This window comes from Erithacus rubecula, assembly GCF_903797595.1.
Source record: "Erithacus rubecula genome assembly, chromosome: Z".
Classification (NCBI taxonomy): Eukaryota; Metazoa; Chordata; class Aves; order Passeriformes; family Muscicapidae; genus Erithacus; species Erithacus rubecula.
The window spans coordinates 21,949,126-21,967,185 of NC_136661.1; the positions used below are offsets into that span (position 1 = coordinate 21,949,126).

At 35.1% G+C, this 18,060-nt stretch overlaps 1 protein-coding gene across 1 annotated transcript in view; it reads right to left on the reverse strand.

Annotated features, from left to right (window-relative positions):
- The window catches only part of SPEF2 (sperm flagellar 2), a 73,499-nt gene that overhangs the window by 31,809 nt on the left and 23,630 nt on the right, over window positions 1–18,060 (reverse strand). The window contains exons 10-21 of the mRNA XM_079330650.1: window positions 15,677–15,893; window positions 15,079–15,209; window positions 14,791–14,857; window positions 14,234–14,340; window positions 13,327–13,430; window positions 12,590–12,837; window positions 11,049–11,154; window positions 10,116–10,273; window positions 8,401–8,594; window positions 6,857–6,984; window positions 6,621–6,759; window positions 2,213–2,350 (exon numbers count right to left, since the gene is read on the reverse strand). Coding sequence (XP_079186776.1) covers window positions 2,213–2,350; window positions 6,621–6,759; window positions 6,857–6,984; window positions 8,401–8,594; window positions 10,116–10,273; window positions 11,049–11,154; window positions 12,590–12,837; window positions 13,327–13,430; window positions 14,234–14,340; window positions 14,791–14,857; window positions 15,079–15,209; window positions 15,677–15,893 — 1,737 coding nt within the window. The remainder of the gene's footprint in view (window positions 1–2,212; window positions 2,351–6,620; window positions 6,760–6,856; window positions 6,985–8,400; window positions 8,595–10,115; window positions 10,274–11,048; window positions 11,155–12,589; window positions 12,838–13,326; window positions 13,431–14,233; window positions 14,341–14,790; window positions 14,858–15,078; window positions 15,210–15,676; window positions 15,894–18,060) is intronic.

Here is an 18,060-nt window from a genome sequence, read left to right on the forward strand (position 1 = left end):
TATCACATGTTAACAGAAGCAATTCTAAATCTTAAGAGTTTGAGGGAGAGCACGAAACACAGTCATATTTCTTTAAAAATTTATAGCATACTGATTGCATACTTCTAATTGCATATATAATGTATTCACACTGTCATTTCTAGGCAGTAGTAAGAATTTTAATTGTTAATATATGAAAAGCTATTTATGATTAATAATTTTCAATTTAATTACAGTATATTTTGATGTATACATATTTCCTACTAGCAAGTATACCAGTGCTGACAAATTACATAAATCTTCTTGTTCAAAAAAAGTCTTAAAAGCATAAACGAAAATTAAAAGGGTTATGTGATGGAGAATATTTTAAAAGTCATACAGTTTTCTGGACCTAAGTAATCAACAGTAATCAACTAAGTGTCATGAAGATCTTTTTGTGTGAAAGTATGATTCAAGAAACATTTCACACCTGTCATGTTTTGATTTATTGATACAGTATGGTGTTAGTTTCTAACTGACAAAACAGTACTAAATATTCATGGGAAAATGCACAAAACCACATTCACAAAACAAAGGATAAAACCTTGTGGTGTAAACCAGCAACTTATCCATAAGTTAAGGAGGAAATACCTTTTAGTATAACTGTGTACATTGAAAGAAGGAATGAAGCCTGATAAACGGCATATATACAAATCTATGTGTTTACACAGTTACAGAGACACCTGGGGAATATATGTAACTTCCAACAGAAAAACCCACAAATGGAGAACTGAATAACAAAGAAGCCTATTTTTGGCTGCTTCTAAAAAGAATAGGCATTACTTAGATTTACAATTATTATATTTTCAGTCCTGTAGTTTTAGAATTAGTAATTCATTTATTATGTACTAAGTAAAGCAAGAAGTAATGTTTTATATTAAATTTTCCTTTATTAAAACAAAAACTTATATATGGTTATATGTGTTAGTACTTTTAAAGAGTTATTGTGCATACCCACACAAGGCAGATCAAATTAGATTCATAGTGAATCTTCTCTGAACTCCATCATATATGCACATGAAATTCTGTTAGAACTAGGATTGTAAATATGTAACTGAATATAAAAGGAGAATAATAAAATATTTAAGCTCTGTATTATAACCTTTTCTCCTTTATGCATATAATTCAGGACAGATTTTTAAAATATTCAGGTCTATAAATACCCTAGTTACAGGACCAATTAAGTTCAGACAGTCAGCAGTTATTTGATATTTTGAGTGGCCCAAAGTCCTTATTTAGGGCACTATGTAGACTCTTTGAAAAAAAGTCAACAATTTCCTTATTAAATTCCTTGCAAACTTTTCTTGAATTACCACAATACTCGGATGAGATAAGAGTAATTCTCTTTTTTACTAAACATATAAAACAGCCCAAAGAATTTAAAGGGTTGGAAGCCCACCCTAAACTGCTTAGGCCTGCTTTTTCAGCTAAATTAGCATCACAAGGCATGTGTTTAAAACATTGCTTTCATTGTCTTCTTTAAATTCGCCAAAAACTTTCACAGAATGCTCAATTCAATTTGCAGAAAACCCTGTCCAGCCTAGTCTAGTCAAGATTACCCCAATCCAGTTCTGAACCAAATAAATGCACCTAGAACAGCAATAACAGGGAAATCTTACTTTACTGCAGGACTGAATGGACTCCTGAAAACTTTAAAGTTACATATCTGAAAGCTGGGTCATATTTAAGCAACAGCAGAAATGACATCTCAATCTTAAAACATAACTTGATTTTTTGCGGTTTCTTTTTGTTAATCAGCAGATAACATTTCAAGCCACATCGATGAAATTACAAGTGAAATAGATTTGAGATATGGGAAATACTGTAACATCCAGTGGTGAATGACGTAATTATTACATTAAAAGTAAATGTTAATATGATCACAGAAGGATAAAGAGCTGTAGCATTTCTCTCACAAAACTCAAGATGATTCATCGAAATTATAAAATTGCAAAAAGTAGCAGTATATAATAGAGATTAAAGGTTTTGGGGGTTGAGCAAGAAGAATGGTATTTTTCTTAATCTTTCCTGTATTCCACAGATAAATGTACGGAATGTCATTTACTTTTTGTCTCTTAATTTCGTCTATAAATTTTCTTGTTTCAGAAAAATTTCCTTAACTAATTTTTAATCCTTCACATACTTGGAGCAAACCATATGAAATTTCTCTGAAGGGTAGTGTAGCAGTCTATACCTGCATAAGTGTAAAGAAATGGTTCATTGCAATCCCCCTCTGATCTGGCAACCATTCTTCATTCATGATACCAATACGTTCCTGCTCTGCTTCTTCCCTTCTGCTGTCACACATATCCCAAAGAAGATCTCTTAGGTCCTAAAACACAAAATCAAATATAGTAATTAATTATGAAAGAAAGCCTTCTTTTTCTTTTTCTTTTTTTTTTTTTTTTTTTTTTTCTCTTCCCTGTGTATAGGGCAACTTCCTATCTGGGGCTTTTTCTTTACTATTATAAATATCAACATCTGGACAGGTCACATGCCTACAGAGAGCTGACACAAAGTTTTCTTCCAAGTGTGCATATGAGACTATGAATAGCAAAGTTCCCAACTGCACCAACAACTTTCCACTTGAATGGTTTGTTAATTAATATGCTAAGAATAGTACTCTTAGGGGATGGGCAATATGAAAAATACTGAGAAAACTGTGTCAGATTTCAAGTGCTTTTCAAATCTAAGTAGCTTCCACACCACTTTTCTTCCATGTTCTTTTAATTAAGAGCTCTTCAGCTAGTGACTATGTCAAATAGGGCTATGTGGCTCACTGACAGCACTGAGGGCCTACTAAGCATAAAACATTATACAACCCATTTGTTCCCTATTGCTACCTCTGCATGGAAATAGCATGACAGGCCACTATGTATAAGAGGCCACAGGAGGAGAAGAGTGCTGTTAAATACAGTGCCAAGGTAGGGCAAGATGAGATGTCTCTGGCTCTAGACAGTTTTACCCTACCTGACCTGTTCTGGAGCAGAAGAAAAGGAGAGGAGCTTAGGCTTCTGTAAAAGATTCCATGGTGATTCCATATTCACCAGGTATTGGTTGCAACCTATTATGTCAGATTCTGTTTCTCTCCCACTGTCTGAACACTTCAGATAAATCCACTTGTCCTCTGTTGGACAAAAGCCACAGGGAAGTCCCTGGGCTACTTAACACATCAAGGAGGACTAGAAAGTAGCCAAGGGGCAGGCAATCAGATATTCATAGCTGTTCACATTGTAGAATATGCACTTAAAAATATGCTGCTGGATGACAAATATATAAGCATATGACTTTTCTGTTGGCAGTGTTGAGTTGACCTCAGCTGGGTGCTCTATCACTCCTCCTCACAGGAAAGGGGGAGAAAATATGATGGAAAAGTTCATGCATCAAGATAATGATGAGGAGATCACTCACCATCATATGCAAAATATAGTATTTGGGGCAATTAATTAAATTTAATGCTAATTGATTACACAGAATAATGAGAAATTAAACAAAACTAAAAACCAAAACTTTTCTCCTATCCATTCTTCTTCCCAGGCTTAACTTCATTCCTGACTTTTCTACCTCCTAAATGGCACAGGGAAAATAGGGAATGAGTAATTATGGTGAGTTCATAATACATTTTTATCTGCCACTCCTCTCCCTCACAATCTTTCCCTGCTCCAGAGTGAGATTCTTCCCATGGAGTACAGTCCTCCATATATTTTTTCTAATGTAAGTCCTTCCCACAGGAAGTTCTTCAATAACCACTCCAGCATTGATTCTTTCTGTGTGTGCAACCCTTTAGGACTGTACTGCTCCAGTGTGTGTACTCACTCCATGGGCCACAGCTCCTGCCAGGAACCTGCTCTGGTTTGGCTCTCCATAGGCTGCTGCTCCTTCACAGCATGTCCACCTGATACAGCCTGGGTGGACCACATGGATGGCAGGGTGGAGATCTGCATCCCTGTGGTCCTCCCTGGGCTTCTGTGGAACAACAGAACAACCATGGCCTTCTCCACAGGCCACGGGGGAATCTCTGCCCTGGTGCCTGGAGCACCTCTTCTTCCTCTTTCTTCACTGTCCTTAGTGACCACAGAACTGTTTCTCATATTTTCTTACTCCTGTCTCATAGCTGCCTTGCTTTCTTACATAAGTCACCTCTGCAGACCCTTTGCCACAAAAAACTTTCACATAAATGCAATACCAAAAAACCACACAAACGTTTTGTACAAACTGATGTACAGCTTCTTCCAGTATCTTTCTTAAACATGTGAAAAGAAGGATTCTACTCTTTGTCCTCATATTATTTAAGCCACGGGATTGATTTACTGTAAGCAGTGGAGAAAACTGCAGAGGGATACAGTGAGGTACATTCCTCTAGCAGAAGTAAAAAGCGTGTCTTATGAGTTTTTTCTTTTTCTCTCTCACTGGTGCTCTTTTCACAGTGAGGCAGCTTCTTTCTCCTTTTCTTATATGAGGTGGTGAAAAAAGACTGAAAATGGATGCATTTACTCAGTTCTCCCCTATTTAGAACAAGAGAAGCAGTGACAGCAACTGATCATATTCAATGATAGCAATGCAGGGAGAGGGAATTTGTAGAAATTGCTGGAAGACAAATAGAGATGTGCTGCTGAAGTGCATTTTATCCACAGTAATTCTGTGTTTGGATATTTAGGATGTGTCCTGGTTTTTGCTGGGGAAGAGTTAATTTTCTTCTGAGCAGTGAGTATGGGTTATGGTTTGGATTTGTGCTGGAAACAGTGCTGATAATACAGGGATGATTTCATTACTGCTTAACAGCACTTGCACAGAGACAAGATCTTTTCTCCTCCTCACTCCACGCACCAGCAAGGGGGGTGTGTACCAAGAAGCTGGGAAGGGACACAGGAGAGCTGACCCCAGATGACCAAAGGGACATTCCACACCATATGGCACCATGCTCAGTGTATAAAGCAGAGGGAGAATAAGGAAGCAGGGGGGATGCTGGGGGTGGCTGTGTTTGTCTTCCCGAGCCACCACTATGTGTGATTGAACCCTGCTTTCCTGGGGATGGCCAGACACCTGCCTGCCCATGGGGAGTGGTGGATGGATTTCTTGTTTGCTTTGCTTCTGTGCATAGCTTTTGCTTTGCCTGTTGAACAGTTTTTACCTCAGTCCATGAGCTTTATCACTTTTACAGTTCTTTCCCCCATCCTACTGGTGGGGGTCATTGGCTGCATGAGGCTTAAGGGCAGGCTGGGGTTCAAACACAACACCAGATCAAAGTCTTGGCTGCCCTCTGGGCTTTGGACCTTTAAGGAATTTTACATATATCACAAAATGCGGTATTTACATTTCCCGGTTGATAACAGAGAAATTTGTTATTACAGCTGGCACCTTCCAGGGTTTTAGAAAGGGTCCAGCTTAGATAACAGTGTTGAGGAACCTGTGAGTTTGAAGAAAAACATTACGAAGAATGTAATTTTTTCATTTCCTCTTTCTTTCTATCAGCAAGGAAAGATGAAAGAATCATTCAGGGAGATACAATGAGCATGTCTTTAAAACCACAGAGGAAGACCACCTTCACAATCACACACAGGTTTGGGATTCACAAGGGGCAAATGCGTTGTTTAAAAAATAATTCTGAAAATTATATATTCACTCCGAAGTGCTTAGGCTTATCACAGTATCTGAGTTTCACTGCATCATGTGGGAGTATAACCTCCTCTTCACATAACTGGAACTGAACAATGCCAAACATGGATTTCTGTTACGAGCAAAGGGCCAAATATTTTCATTTTATCTTTCTAAAACATAGGACAGAGTGATTCCAGTATTTTTATAATTCCATTCAGTAGAAATTAGGAATGTGGATGACAATTTTTCAATCCTCTACTTCATTCTCTTTGAATATTTCTGTGGAAAAGGATGTCCAATGTTTTCTTAATCTCACATGAATTAATCCATTACTGCTTAAATGTTCCCTTCAACTAAAAATGTTGTCAGTAAAAAGCTCCTCCTTTTTGGGGACCACTCCTGACACCACTCAACTAAAAATCATGTTCTGAAACGGAATCTGATAGATTCAATGACAGCTTTACTTTTAGCTTATGCTAAATCTGGCTCTGATCCTGGTACAACATTTAGTGTTATGGATTTTTGTGAAAAAGAACTCTCAGGACATGACTTAGAAAATATCAACCCGAATCAAAACATCCCAAGAACTTCTACGTACTTCACAATAATCAGTTTTAGAAAGCATACATTATCTTATATAATTTACAGAAAAAATAAAATACTGCCAAGATTTTTTAGATTGTGATAGAAATATTCATCTTTTAAAATCTTGGAAAACCACAAAATGTAAAGAAAAAAAGAGCAGAGAAATATTTATTTTACAGTGTATCACAATACCACAGTGTAACCCAAAAACCAAAACATGTAAGATATAAGAAAATTATGGCCATAAAACAAAGTAATAATTTTAAAGGACACATTAGGCACAAGAGGAAATGACATTGTTTAAGAAGAACTACAAAGAGGAAGAAAGAAGTAAATGATAATATAATTCATGTTACATCAAGTTTACATACAAGGAAATAATAGTCTAGGGTATATTGTAATTTCTGTCATTTACTTACAGTAACCCTTTGGTGTAGTTCAGCTTTTGTTTCTTCATCATCTCGCAGGTCATCATCAACTGAATTAAAATCTATTTGCCACTGAGATACAAACTCCTGTTTATTATGTGGACGTTTCAAATAATCTTGAAATTTTTTTCTGTAAATTATGGTAAAAATATTTTTTCGGTTATAGAACACTCAATGAAAAATATATAACTCTAATATTAGTGCAATAAGATACTATTTCTACTTACCTAATATCTGCTGTGTAATGAATTATTGAGTACTGTTCATCCCTTAGACATCTATGTACAGTTTTGATTGTATTCATGTAGGCATTTTCTACCATTTCCCAGTAAGGTACTAAAAAATCAATTATCTCCTGTGAATTTTTTTAAAACATCAAAATTAATTAATTTATTTAGTGTTAATTAATTTATCTGTAGCATTAGCAAGTACACAAAAATATTATTTCAGGAAATCATATTATTGGTGTTTTTTTCCCCACTCTGTATTTCTTTTGTGTTACAGCTGATTACGGACACTGTAATGACACATACTTTTATCCTGTGAATTTCTTTGGGAAAAAATGGTAAATGTCTAAAGGAATGGGAAATTCCAGCAGAATATTCTAGTACCTGTTTCTTTGGATATACTCATAAAATAAGTTATTATACTGAATGAGCATTGAAATAAGAAAATTTGGTCATTCATAATTGTTTGAGTTTAAAAAAATCTAAGCTGACTGCCTAGTGTTAGAAAAGTGATGTGTGACTGAAAGGCTGTCACGAAATGTAAAAGGCCATGGCCAGAGGAAACCCAGCATACATGAGCTGACTTCAGTTACTGGTAAACATCAGGAAAGCAATTACAGAACAAATTTTGAATCATCATTATCCACCCTTGAAACATCTGCATCTCAAAAACTGCATGCAGCCTCTCATCTCAAAAAAATTACAGAGGAACTACAACAGATTATAACTGGAATGGAGAACAAAAGCAACATTAAGCAAAATGAACATTTAAGAGATACTTGTCACATCATTAAAGCCCTCTGGTATTGATTATAGAATTATTGTTCATTGTATCTCTCAATATATTAATTAGGGTCACCATGAATTAGGGTCACCATGAATTAGGGTCACCAAATGATCCAAGCAAAGATCATGGTTTAAAGTGAAGAAACAGAAATATTTTTTCAGAATTAATTTAACTATACAAGATATGTCACAGAGAACTAAAAGTAAATGGCTTTAAAAAAGCTACTAAACCAACTAAAAAACATAATCATGGAAGAAAAGTCCATTAAGAGCTACTAAACATAAGATGCAGATACACAGCCATTCCAGAAAACCCCTGAATTTCAGGTCACTAGAATCTGAGAAGATGTCCTTGGGGAGAAAATATTAGGAAAAAAATATACTATGAGAACGATTAGTGCACATTCTCCCCATTCTTACTCTTTGTATCAGACCGACAACTTACCCTTGCCAGAGAAAGAAAAGTGATCTAGTAAATTTGTTTTAGTATTTCATCATAGTAAAAAGTATTATCTTTTTTGGAAGTTTTGTTCTTCATCATATTTGCAAAGTAAAAAAATAATCAAAAATTGAAAGCATGATTCCTTATTTTATGTATTCTAGTAGTAACTGCTCGTTGTATATTTATCACAAAGTAATAGTATATGTTTTATTGAAAAATATTGCAATAATGCAAAAAGTTTAGGTAGGACATACATACAATACTAAGAAAAATAAATACTTTGATATTTAAGATTATCAGTTGGAAATTAGCATACCTGGGGAAGTGGTTCATCTACATAAACCCATTCATCTGATCCTGGTTCAATCGGTAGCGGTGTCTCAAGAGAGGGAAGGGGCTCATCTGTAACTGTTAAAGCCTCTCCTTCTTCATCTGTGACTGGTGAAACCACTTCTTCATCTGCAACTGGAAAAACCATTTCTTCTTCTGGTACTATTTCTTCAGCAGACCCTTGATACAAATGTACAATTAGTACTTCCAAATGTATTTTAAGTATCAATAAACAGACATCTCTGCTACTCTCAGGTTCAAAATAACAGAAGAGATTCACTGTTTCATTACTTAGGTGTTGTTCATCAAAAATATACTCATGAAATCAGCAATGCTGAAGGAAGATTGGATCAGTTAGCACCTAAATAAACTTGACATCCATAAATCCAAGGACCCTCCCAGGATGCATCCCCAAGTGCTGAGGGAGCTGGCAGACATCATAGCCAGGGAGCTCATGATCATGTTTAAAAGGCCATGGAGATGAGAAGAGGTGCCTGAGGATGGGAAGAAAGAAAAATACAAATATGACCCTGGTCTTCAAAACAGGCAAGAAGGGAACTATAGGTCAGTCAACTTCACTTCAATCCCTGATGAAGCACATCATTCTGGAGACCATCTCTATCCACATGGAAGACAAGAAGCTGATCAGTAGTGAGCAAACATTCACTAAAGGGAAAACATGCTTGACCAACCTGATTCTCTATTCTGCTTATATGAATCTAATAGTGAAGGACAACTTGGAAGCTATCAACCTAAAGATGAAATTAGACTATATTTATTGACCCCAGGTGTTATTTCTCCTTAGGAGTAAATACAGCCCTTAAGTACTTCGATACAACAGCCGGATTCTAACTAGAAAATCTTCATTTGCAACAATAGGAACTTTGCTATTGACTCTAGCAGGGCCATTAATTATATACCAAGCACATTAAAAATCCCTATGAACTAGAAACGTTGCACAGGAGTAATGGGATAAACTTTTACTGTTGCAAGTGTTTTTCAAGTTTGGTTTGGTATTTTTTTTTCCTTTTGGTGGTAGAAGACATATGAAGATTTTCTCATAACAGTTATTTAGAGGTCATTACTGCTGATTTACTTTATGCACTTTCCTCCTGGATGCTTAATCTTTTTTTTTTTTTATTATTATTACTTTAAATTATTCTTTCTTTCTGTGTAATAAGGAGGAAAAGCGAAATAAAGATGCACCAAAATTTAATTTCAAAACTACTTCTATTGATAATTGACTATATGTTCACAATGGCAAGTTAGATTTTCTTATACAATTATGCTATCCCACAGATGAAGATTCTGGCTGTGGTTTTTAAACCAAGAAGAAAATGCTGGCTGTGATCTTTAAACCAGGAAGAAAGAACTGAATTTAATGCTTTAATTTTTATGTGAAATTGGTCCATATCCTCCAAAAATGTGAAAGCACAACAGAAAAGTTCAGAATTTTGTGCAGTTAGGACTAACTGGCACATCCTCAGATTTTTTCAGGGGCAGCAAAAATCTATATATAATAATATATAGATATGATATGATATGATATGATATGATATGATATGATATGATATGATATGATATGATATGATATGATATTATATTAATAATAATCTATTATATAGTAAATATTAGTGTTAATTATAAAAAACAAAGTCATTTTGGTACTGAATTCTAGAAAGTAAGAATATGAAAACTTACGTCTATTCTGATTTTTCACAATTTCTTCTACTATAATATCCTTCACTGTTTCACACATAAGACTTTGTTCTGTCTCTGCATTTACTTTCACTAGAGTGTTTTGATAGACTGAAAACCATTCCTCTAATTTTGGCCATGTCTTGAGGAAGCCTGAAATTCTACAAAAAATCATATCAATGTATGAAATTAAAACCTAGCTAATGGAAAATCAAACATTTTCTAAAATTGATGCATAAAAAAAAGCAGATAATCTAATTTAGCACAAAAAAAAAAATCCATCCATATCAATCCCTTCATTTTAAATATAAGAAAATTTTAAAAATTATATTCATAACTACTAATGTATATCCTACTCTTTCATGTCACAAGCTGTATTTACTTTCTAATATCACAATTAAACTAATAGTAACACAATAGTCTGAAACAGTTAAAAGTATCAAATATTCAGAAGAAATAATTGTTGTTGATTTTGCTCTTTGTGGATCACCTTGTGATCCAATTAAAATTAGAAAACTAAGTGGGTTTTGTAAATGTAGAAGTAGAAAATAACATTTCACAAAATCTCTAATTCAAATCAAGTGTATTACACTCAAGGGCAGTCACATGTGTGACAGGCCTCAGATATAAGGCACACACAGATGCACATATATATACTGAATGTGTACAGATAATTTATGCAATATATACCTGAAAACTAAATTCTCTTTTGAACAATACCCTGAAAAATCAAAACACAAGAATTCTTATTTTTCAGGAGGATTTATATGGTGCAGAAAATGAAAATACCCTTTAGGCTCCACATTATAGAAAGGTCTAAGTAAATTCTTAACATTAATCATGAACAGTATTGTCCTGGATCACATATGAAATTCAGATCAGCTACATGTCTAAACATCTGACTGAAGCAATTTTTTTGTACTTCATATAATTTACCTATGTAGCACCTGCTCCTCAGCCAAGTCAATCTTCTCTTCTAAGATTTCAGCATCTGAATTTTGATTGCTGCTCTGTTCAGCCTGAGATGCCTTTTTTTTATCTACTGTGTGGAAAACCACATGTATAAGCATATATTGAAAAAGGCAATTATTCAGACATTTATTCACCCAAACTAAGATCACAATTTTAAGAACAAAATCAGTGTTCCTCAATCTTACATTTCTTCACTTAAAAATTGGGTACTAGACTTCCTAAAAGAAAGTAAAGGTCAGAGAACATCACAGAAATGTAAAATTAAGCTGTAAAGGACACTGTCCTGCCTCATCCTCTGTTCAACTGCATAGCAAATTATAGTACTAACATTTCCTAATGTATGCTTTTCAGCCATAGAAATCTCCTGTTGAAGAGATGGAGCATTCCTGTGGGCAGACTATTTCAGGTTTATCTACTCTACCAGTTAGAAGATATTTTTCCAATTTCATCCAAATATCTATTTTTCACAATTAGCAGACATTTCACTTCATGAAAAGACCAAGGTGTTTTCTCTGAGTCTTCTTTAAATTTAAAAAAAAACTTTAATTCATTAGAAATATGCTATTTTAAAAGAATTTTGATTTTGATTGTTCTTTTGACTCTTTCTATCATCACATTTACATCTTATGAAATAAATTATATTTGTATTTCTGAGATCATATTAAATATAATTCCATGTTCCTAGTGTTTTAGCAGCACAAGGTCTTAAAATTATCAAGATTTAAGTGTCTACACATTTATCCCCACCAGATTTTTAGCAAAAGTTCTGATGATTTTGTCCCATCCTCACTCCTATCTATACATAAAAGCTAAATGGTAAATGGTGCTTTAAGTTGAGCTATTTGCCATCTGTGCACTGCAATGAAAACAACAAAGAAGGATCTCCTCATAATTTGAATACACAACATACTCATTAAAAAAACTTCTGTTTCACCAAGGTCTTAAAATATGTGGTCTGGAAGTGAAACAGCCTTTTTGCCTTGGTTGGCCAGAAATTGATATTGATTTCTGATCATTCACTGAACACAAGACAAAGGCAGTAATCAAAAGGGAATTTATTTCGGCACTCTCAGGGAATGAATATTGGCACATTGCTCTGTTTATAATTAGTTTTTTCCCTTTCTAAGTGTGTCTCCTGAAGAAAAATACTATTTACAGACACTCATTCTGTTATATACTGTTTTAACTTGTGGTTTTTTCCAGGTGCTGTTTTATGTGATATCTAATACCACCCACTGTGCTATCTCAGCTGCAGTGAGAGTTCAAATACAAGAAAGTACCAATACAAAAAAATATATACACATGCACTTGCACACTCCTGATCTGCCTTTGTCTGAAACAAACAGAAGCATTGGAAGAAACCTGGAAGTATTCAAGGCACAATAAATTAAAGTGATATTGTGAGATATACAGAAATTGTCCAGTGATGCTATTTTGCATTAATAACTACAATTTACAGATATCTGGTTGTCATTTTAGTTTGTTAACAGTAGTGGCAAACTTACTCTTCATGTTAGCTGCACGTTCCAGTACCAGACTGTCTGAAATATCCAATAATATAGAAACATCAAATGCAGGTGAGATAGGAGGAGGCCCACTAGGGGCTCTGGGATCTATAGCAAGGGACAGCTTTTCAGAAATTGGATCTTTTGCTTCTACATCAATTCCTGTATAGGATTTTTGAAATAGCTTTGCCTGATTAATTGTCATTGGAAACCCTTCCACAATCCAACCCTTCTCTGGTGGTATTTGGCTAAAAGGAGAGGAAGAACCAGAATTACGCAGTGAAATGATAGCATAATAATAAAACTGAAAGAAAATCTTGCTCTAGTTATCATTCATTTTTAGTTCAGTATATTGAGTTTCCTGATGAATACAGAATATGACTGATATTATTAAACTGTAAAGTAAGTAATTTTAAATCAGAAAAAAATAACCTCAACTCTAATTAAAGTGAAAAAAATCCACAAACAAAGCAATTTTTGCTGTCTTGATAAATAAAGTTTTCAAAACCACTTTACATAGACTGCTCAGAGTTATAATTTCAGTTTTCTCCAATAACTTTTTTCCTAAAGTAATAAACAGGAAAATCTATTTTACAACTTACAGTATACTAATGGGAGTAATACAACTTAAATGATATTCATGTAGGAACTTAAGTGCTAATTGCACTTCAGGGTAGTTGAGACAATGTTCTGTCAAACAAGAGTAGATAAAACCAAGTATCTATACAATTTCATACGTAATGGCTTCCAACAGGATGTCAATCAGTAATTCATCAGGAACACTCTTTCCATTCTTCAGCCATTTCTGTGATGCAGCACCAAGTTGGGCACGTACAGATAGCTGTGGAAGAGTGCAATGTATGCTCAGAATGTCCACAGCAGTCATTGAAAAGAGTATGACTCCACATTTTACATCATATACTGTTTATTTAGTTATACAGGGGATGGTGGTTGTTATTTATCAATATTCAACAACGGGGGAGCGGGGGAGGGCGGGAGGGGGCTGTCTATTAAGGAGAATAGTTTTAATTGGAAAAAATGCCTAGTTTAATTGAAATCTCCAGCTGATTTCTTTGATAACACACATAAAAATGCTGAAAAAACCAAGATAGACAAACCAAGGATGTATACGTTAAGAAATCAAAAGTTAAGTGTTCTGGTTCTCAGTTTATTCTGATTTTCACTACCACTGATGGTTTCATATAGTAGCACACAAATTCATTAGTTTTACGGGGATTCTTTTATATCTTAGCTCTGGAAGTAATTTTCAATGAGCAGTAAGCCAAAGAAATCACTGTGAAATTAAGCATTTTTAACATAAAGAAAAGAAATCTTGTCATAGGATGAATTATCTGTTTGGCAGAAGTACATTTTTGCTAACTCAGAAATGTCATAGAAAATGTCACATCTTATGTAATTGTGAGATTTCAAAAGAAAATACAGAATTTTAACAAGATATATAATTCCAAACAACATACAGAATAGATTATTACAATAAGCTCTTTTAATATTTCAGAAAATACTTGCATTGATGTCAGTAATTCAAAATGATGAAAAGGAGTCACTATTTAATTCATTTAACCATTTTAACTAATATCTTTTTATAACTAACATCTTTTTAGAAACTAAAAGTGCAGTACTAACCTTGGGTAGGCCATCCTGACTGGTATCCAATTCAAATTCTTCCTCGGATGGATCCTTTTCAATAGGACAATTGTCTAAAATAGGTTGTAAAATAAAGTTTGATGAAGCTATTACGATAAAATTCATTATTACAGATAATATAGATAAAGAACAGAAGTACATGGCTTGTTATTGTTCTTTGAACAAATCAATACAGAAAGTACATAAAATTGTTATAATCATAGGAGCATTGAGTGATTCAGGTTGGAAGCAACTTCTGAATGTCATCTAGTTCAAGTATGACATTCTGCTCAAAGTGGCATCAGTTACAAGGTTTACCCCGTGTGATCTGGACAACCTACAGAGGCAGAGATTACCTCTCCAGGAAATGTGCTGCTGTACTTGGCTGTCCTCAGGGGAAAAGACCTTGTCTTATGTATAGGCACAAGAGCAACAAGAGCTTTTGCAGGTATCTCCACAAATGAAGTCTGGGGACAACATCTGCTGGGACATGCAAAAGACTGAGGTATCCCAAGGCCCTGAGACACAAAGGAAAATCTGCAGCAAGAAATATTTACCTGTAGTGGTTTCTGTTAAGAGCACCTCTAGAAGATTTGGTGGTGAACTTGGTAAGTTCTCCTGGCCCTCCTGTCATTAAATATGACAGGAAATGGATTAGAATGAAAATTACATCTCACAGAAAAAAACAAACCTGTAAATTCAAACTGACTCTTCCAGTCTTACCTGTCAAAATTTAGAATTAAGTTTGAAATAGAGTAAAAAAAATTGAAATATGTTTTTTTTCTTACGCACTTCATTTCAATCTACGTGTTAGAGCCAAGATCAAAAATAGGGAATATGTTTACCTCATCTTGTTCTCCAGGACTCTCTGCTTTCTGTGAAATCGTGCTCTGTTCACTTTCCATTTCATTTTTAAGAAAAGCTTCAATGGCCTCCTGAACCAGAGTATCAACAGATAGTACCTGAATATTGCAAACTAATACACAAAAGTATTAGATAACTACAATTTGATTTGAGTATACTTACAGAGAAACTATTACAAGAAGTTAAATTTATTATTTAATTTAGGCTGCCTATGTAAGTTGCTTTCACTCTTCTCTGTAACTACTTTACAGCATGTATTGACAATCACATAACTGTCTTGCTAGTCTATTCTAAAACAAGTATCTCCAAAGAAGCTTACCAAAAGCATTTTCAAATTCTCAATGAGGAAGTATTAATATTACTATACAATATTAATATAACTTTCAAGTTCCAGTGTTTCTAAGCTTATTTTGGAATATAACAAAGGAACGACATTCATCCAACCCCTGCAAAATACAGACACATCTGAGGTTCAAGAATTACTAATGCAAGGATTTGCTCAAACATTTTCATTGTAAGAGTGAGATTTTAAGACAAAAATTTTGAAGAATTTTAGGGAAACAAACAAACAACCTCTACCTTTTTCAATGAACTGTGCACAGGTAGTTTTTCCACTAAACATTTTTCCCAAAACACAGCCCTTGATAGGAAATGAAGGAAATTCAGGTGAAGATTTGGGCTTTGGAGGATAGAACATCTCCATCAGTCTGCGAAGCACATGACCCAATATATTATTATTAAGAGGAGGTTTGTTTTCACTGTTCTCTTCAGTTGGGCTCCATTCCCCTGTCATACTCTGTATAAATGACAAATTAGCAAATGTCAATATGTCTTGTCTTCCATCTTTCTAAATATATGTACTTATTCACAAATATATTACATATAATAATGAATTTTGAATAGCACTAAATAATAACATATTTTTTAGAATATAACCTCATTAAAACCTTCAATTATGTCATAATCATTAAGCATTTATTGATATTCACTAATAACTAGTTGAGAGAAAAGTACTTATATAAACATTTTCATAGATTCTGTGATGGTTTGCCTCTGGATAGATGACAATAGAGAAAATGTAACAAAAGGTTCATGAGTTAAGGATGGGAAGAGATCACTCACCAGTTGCCATTATGGGCAAAACAGACTCAGCTTGGGGAAAATGGTTGAATTTACTATGAATCAAAACCAGAGCAGGATAGTGAGAACACAAACAAATCCTAGAAACACTGTCCCCCCAGCCCTCCCTCCCTTCTGGGCTAAACTTTATTCCAAATTCTGTAGCTCCTCCTGCCCACCAGAGCAGGAGAACAGAGAATGGGGTTATGGTAATTTCATGGTAATTGCTTCAGCTGCTGCTTTCTCCTTGGAGAGTGGAACCTTCACCTGCTCCACCATGCAGTCCTTCCCACAGGAGCTGGTCCTCCACCAATATATCCAACCTGAGTCCTTCTCATGGGCTACAGTTCACAAAAGGCTTCCACGGGGTACAGTCCTTCATGAACAGGCTGCTCCAACATGAGCCCCCATGGAGCCACAAATCCTGACAGCAAACCTGCTCCAGACTGGGCTGCTCTCTCCAAAGGTCCTGCCAGGAGCCTGCTCCAGCAAGGGTTTCCCATGGGGTCACAGCCTCCTTCAGGCACATCCACTTGCCCTGTGTGAGGCTCTCCAGGGGCTGCAGGTGCATTTCTGCATCACCATGAGCTTCCACGGGTTGCAGGAGAATCTCAATAACAGCACATGGAGCATCTCCTCCTTGTCATTCACCACTGATCTCAGTGTCTGCAGAGCTGTTCCTCTCACACCTTCTCACTCCTCTCTTCTCTGACATCTGCACAAAAACTTTTTTTTCTTCTTAAATATGTTATCACAGAGGTATCACTGCTGTCCCTGGTTGGCTCAGCCTGGACCAGTGATGGGTCCATGTTCAAGTCAGTGCTGGCATTGACTCAGTCAGACATGGGGGAATCTTCCAGTAGATTCTCAAAAAAGCCACCCTTGCAGCCCCTCACTAGCAGAACTTTGCTGTGCACATTTAATACAGATTCCTATAATCACTTTTTAAATTCCATAAATACGAAAAATAATGTCACCAATACTATAGAATTAATCAGTAGCAGATTTTTATTAGAAATCCACTATCCTAATATTCTGCATTCTACAACTGGGGAACATTATTGGCCAGTATTACTTTCAAGTCTCTGAAAATTTCTTGAACAAAGATTTCAGATATTGGATTTGCCTGACATCCAACAACTCAAACCAATTCAATCATCATTAAGGGAACGAAATACCAAGTAGAAATTTCCAGGTAATCTACCCTGAGATCAACAGAAATGTATCAGTTGATTTACTAGGTTTTACTAGTAAAAATCATTTTACTGATAATCACACTGGAAGAATGAAAGAATGTAGTCCAAAGAATGGAACACAGAATTGTACTTTTACTCAACCAGTTTTGCATCTTACAGCACTAGGAAAGCCCTGATGTACTGAAGTTTATTTCTGATAAGCTAAATGAAATTTTCATATGCAGAATAATACTAGTCCTGTATTAATATTTATAGGTTGGTGGATATTAAACAGCTGTTTGGAAGATGTGTAGACTAATAATATTTTCAATTAGATTCCAGTTTGTCCCTTCATTTTGAGTGCAAAAGAAACCATTAAAGGCAAAGTTAAATGTTTTACCAAGTAACATTCCAAGCAGGAAAAAAGGAAGAAAAGACTGGTTCACAATGAGACTAGTAAAGCATGGAAAAAGATTGCACAGTCTGTGAAATCTCTATCCTTGGATTATTTGAAAGTTGACCAAACATTGCTAAGTAACCCTACCTGACTCAGAAGTTGGTCCTGCTTTAAGCAAATGAACTTCACAAACCTTTAATTCAAACATTCGAGTCATTCTATAAATTAGATATTTAATCACCATCAAGAGAAGTGAACAGTGCTAAAGCACT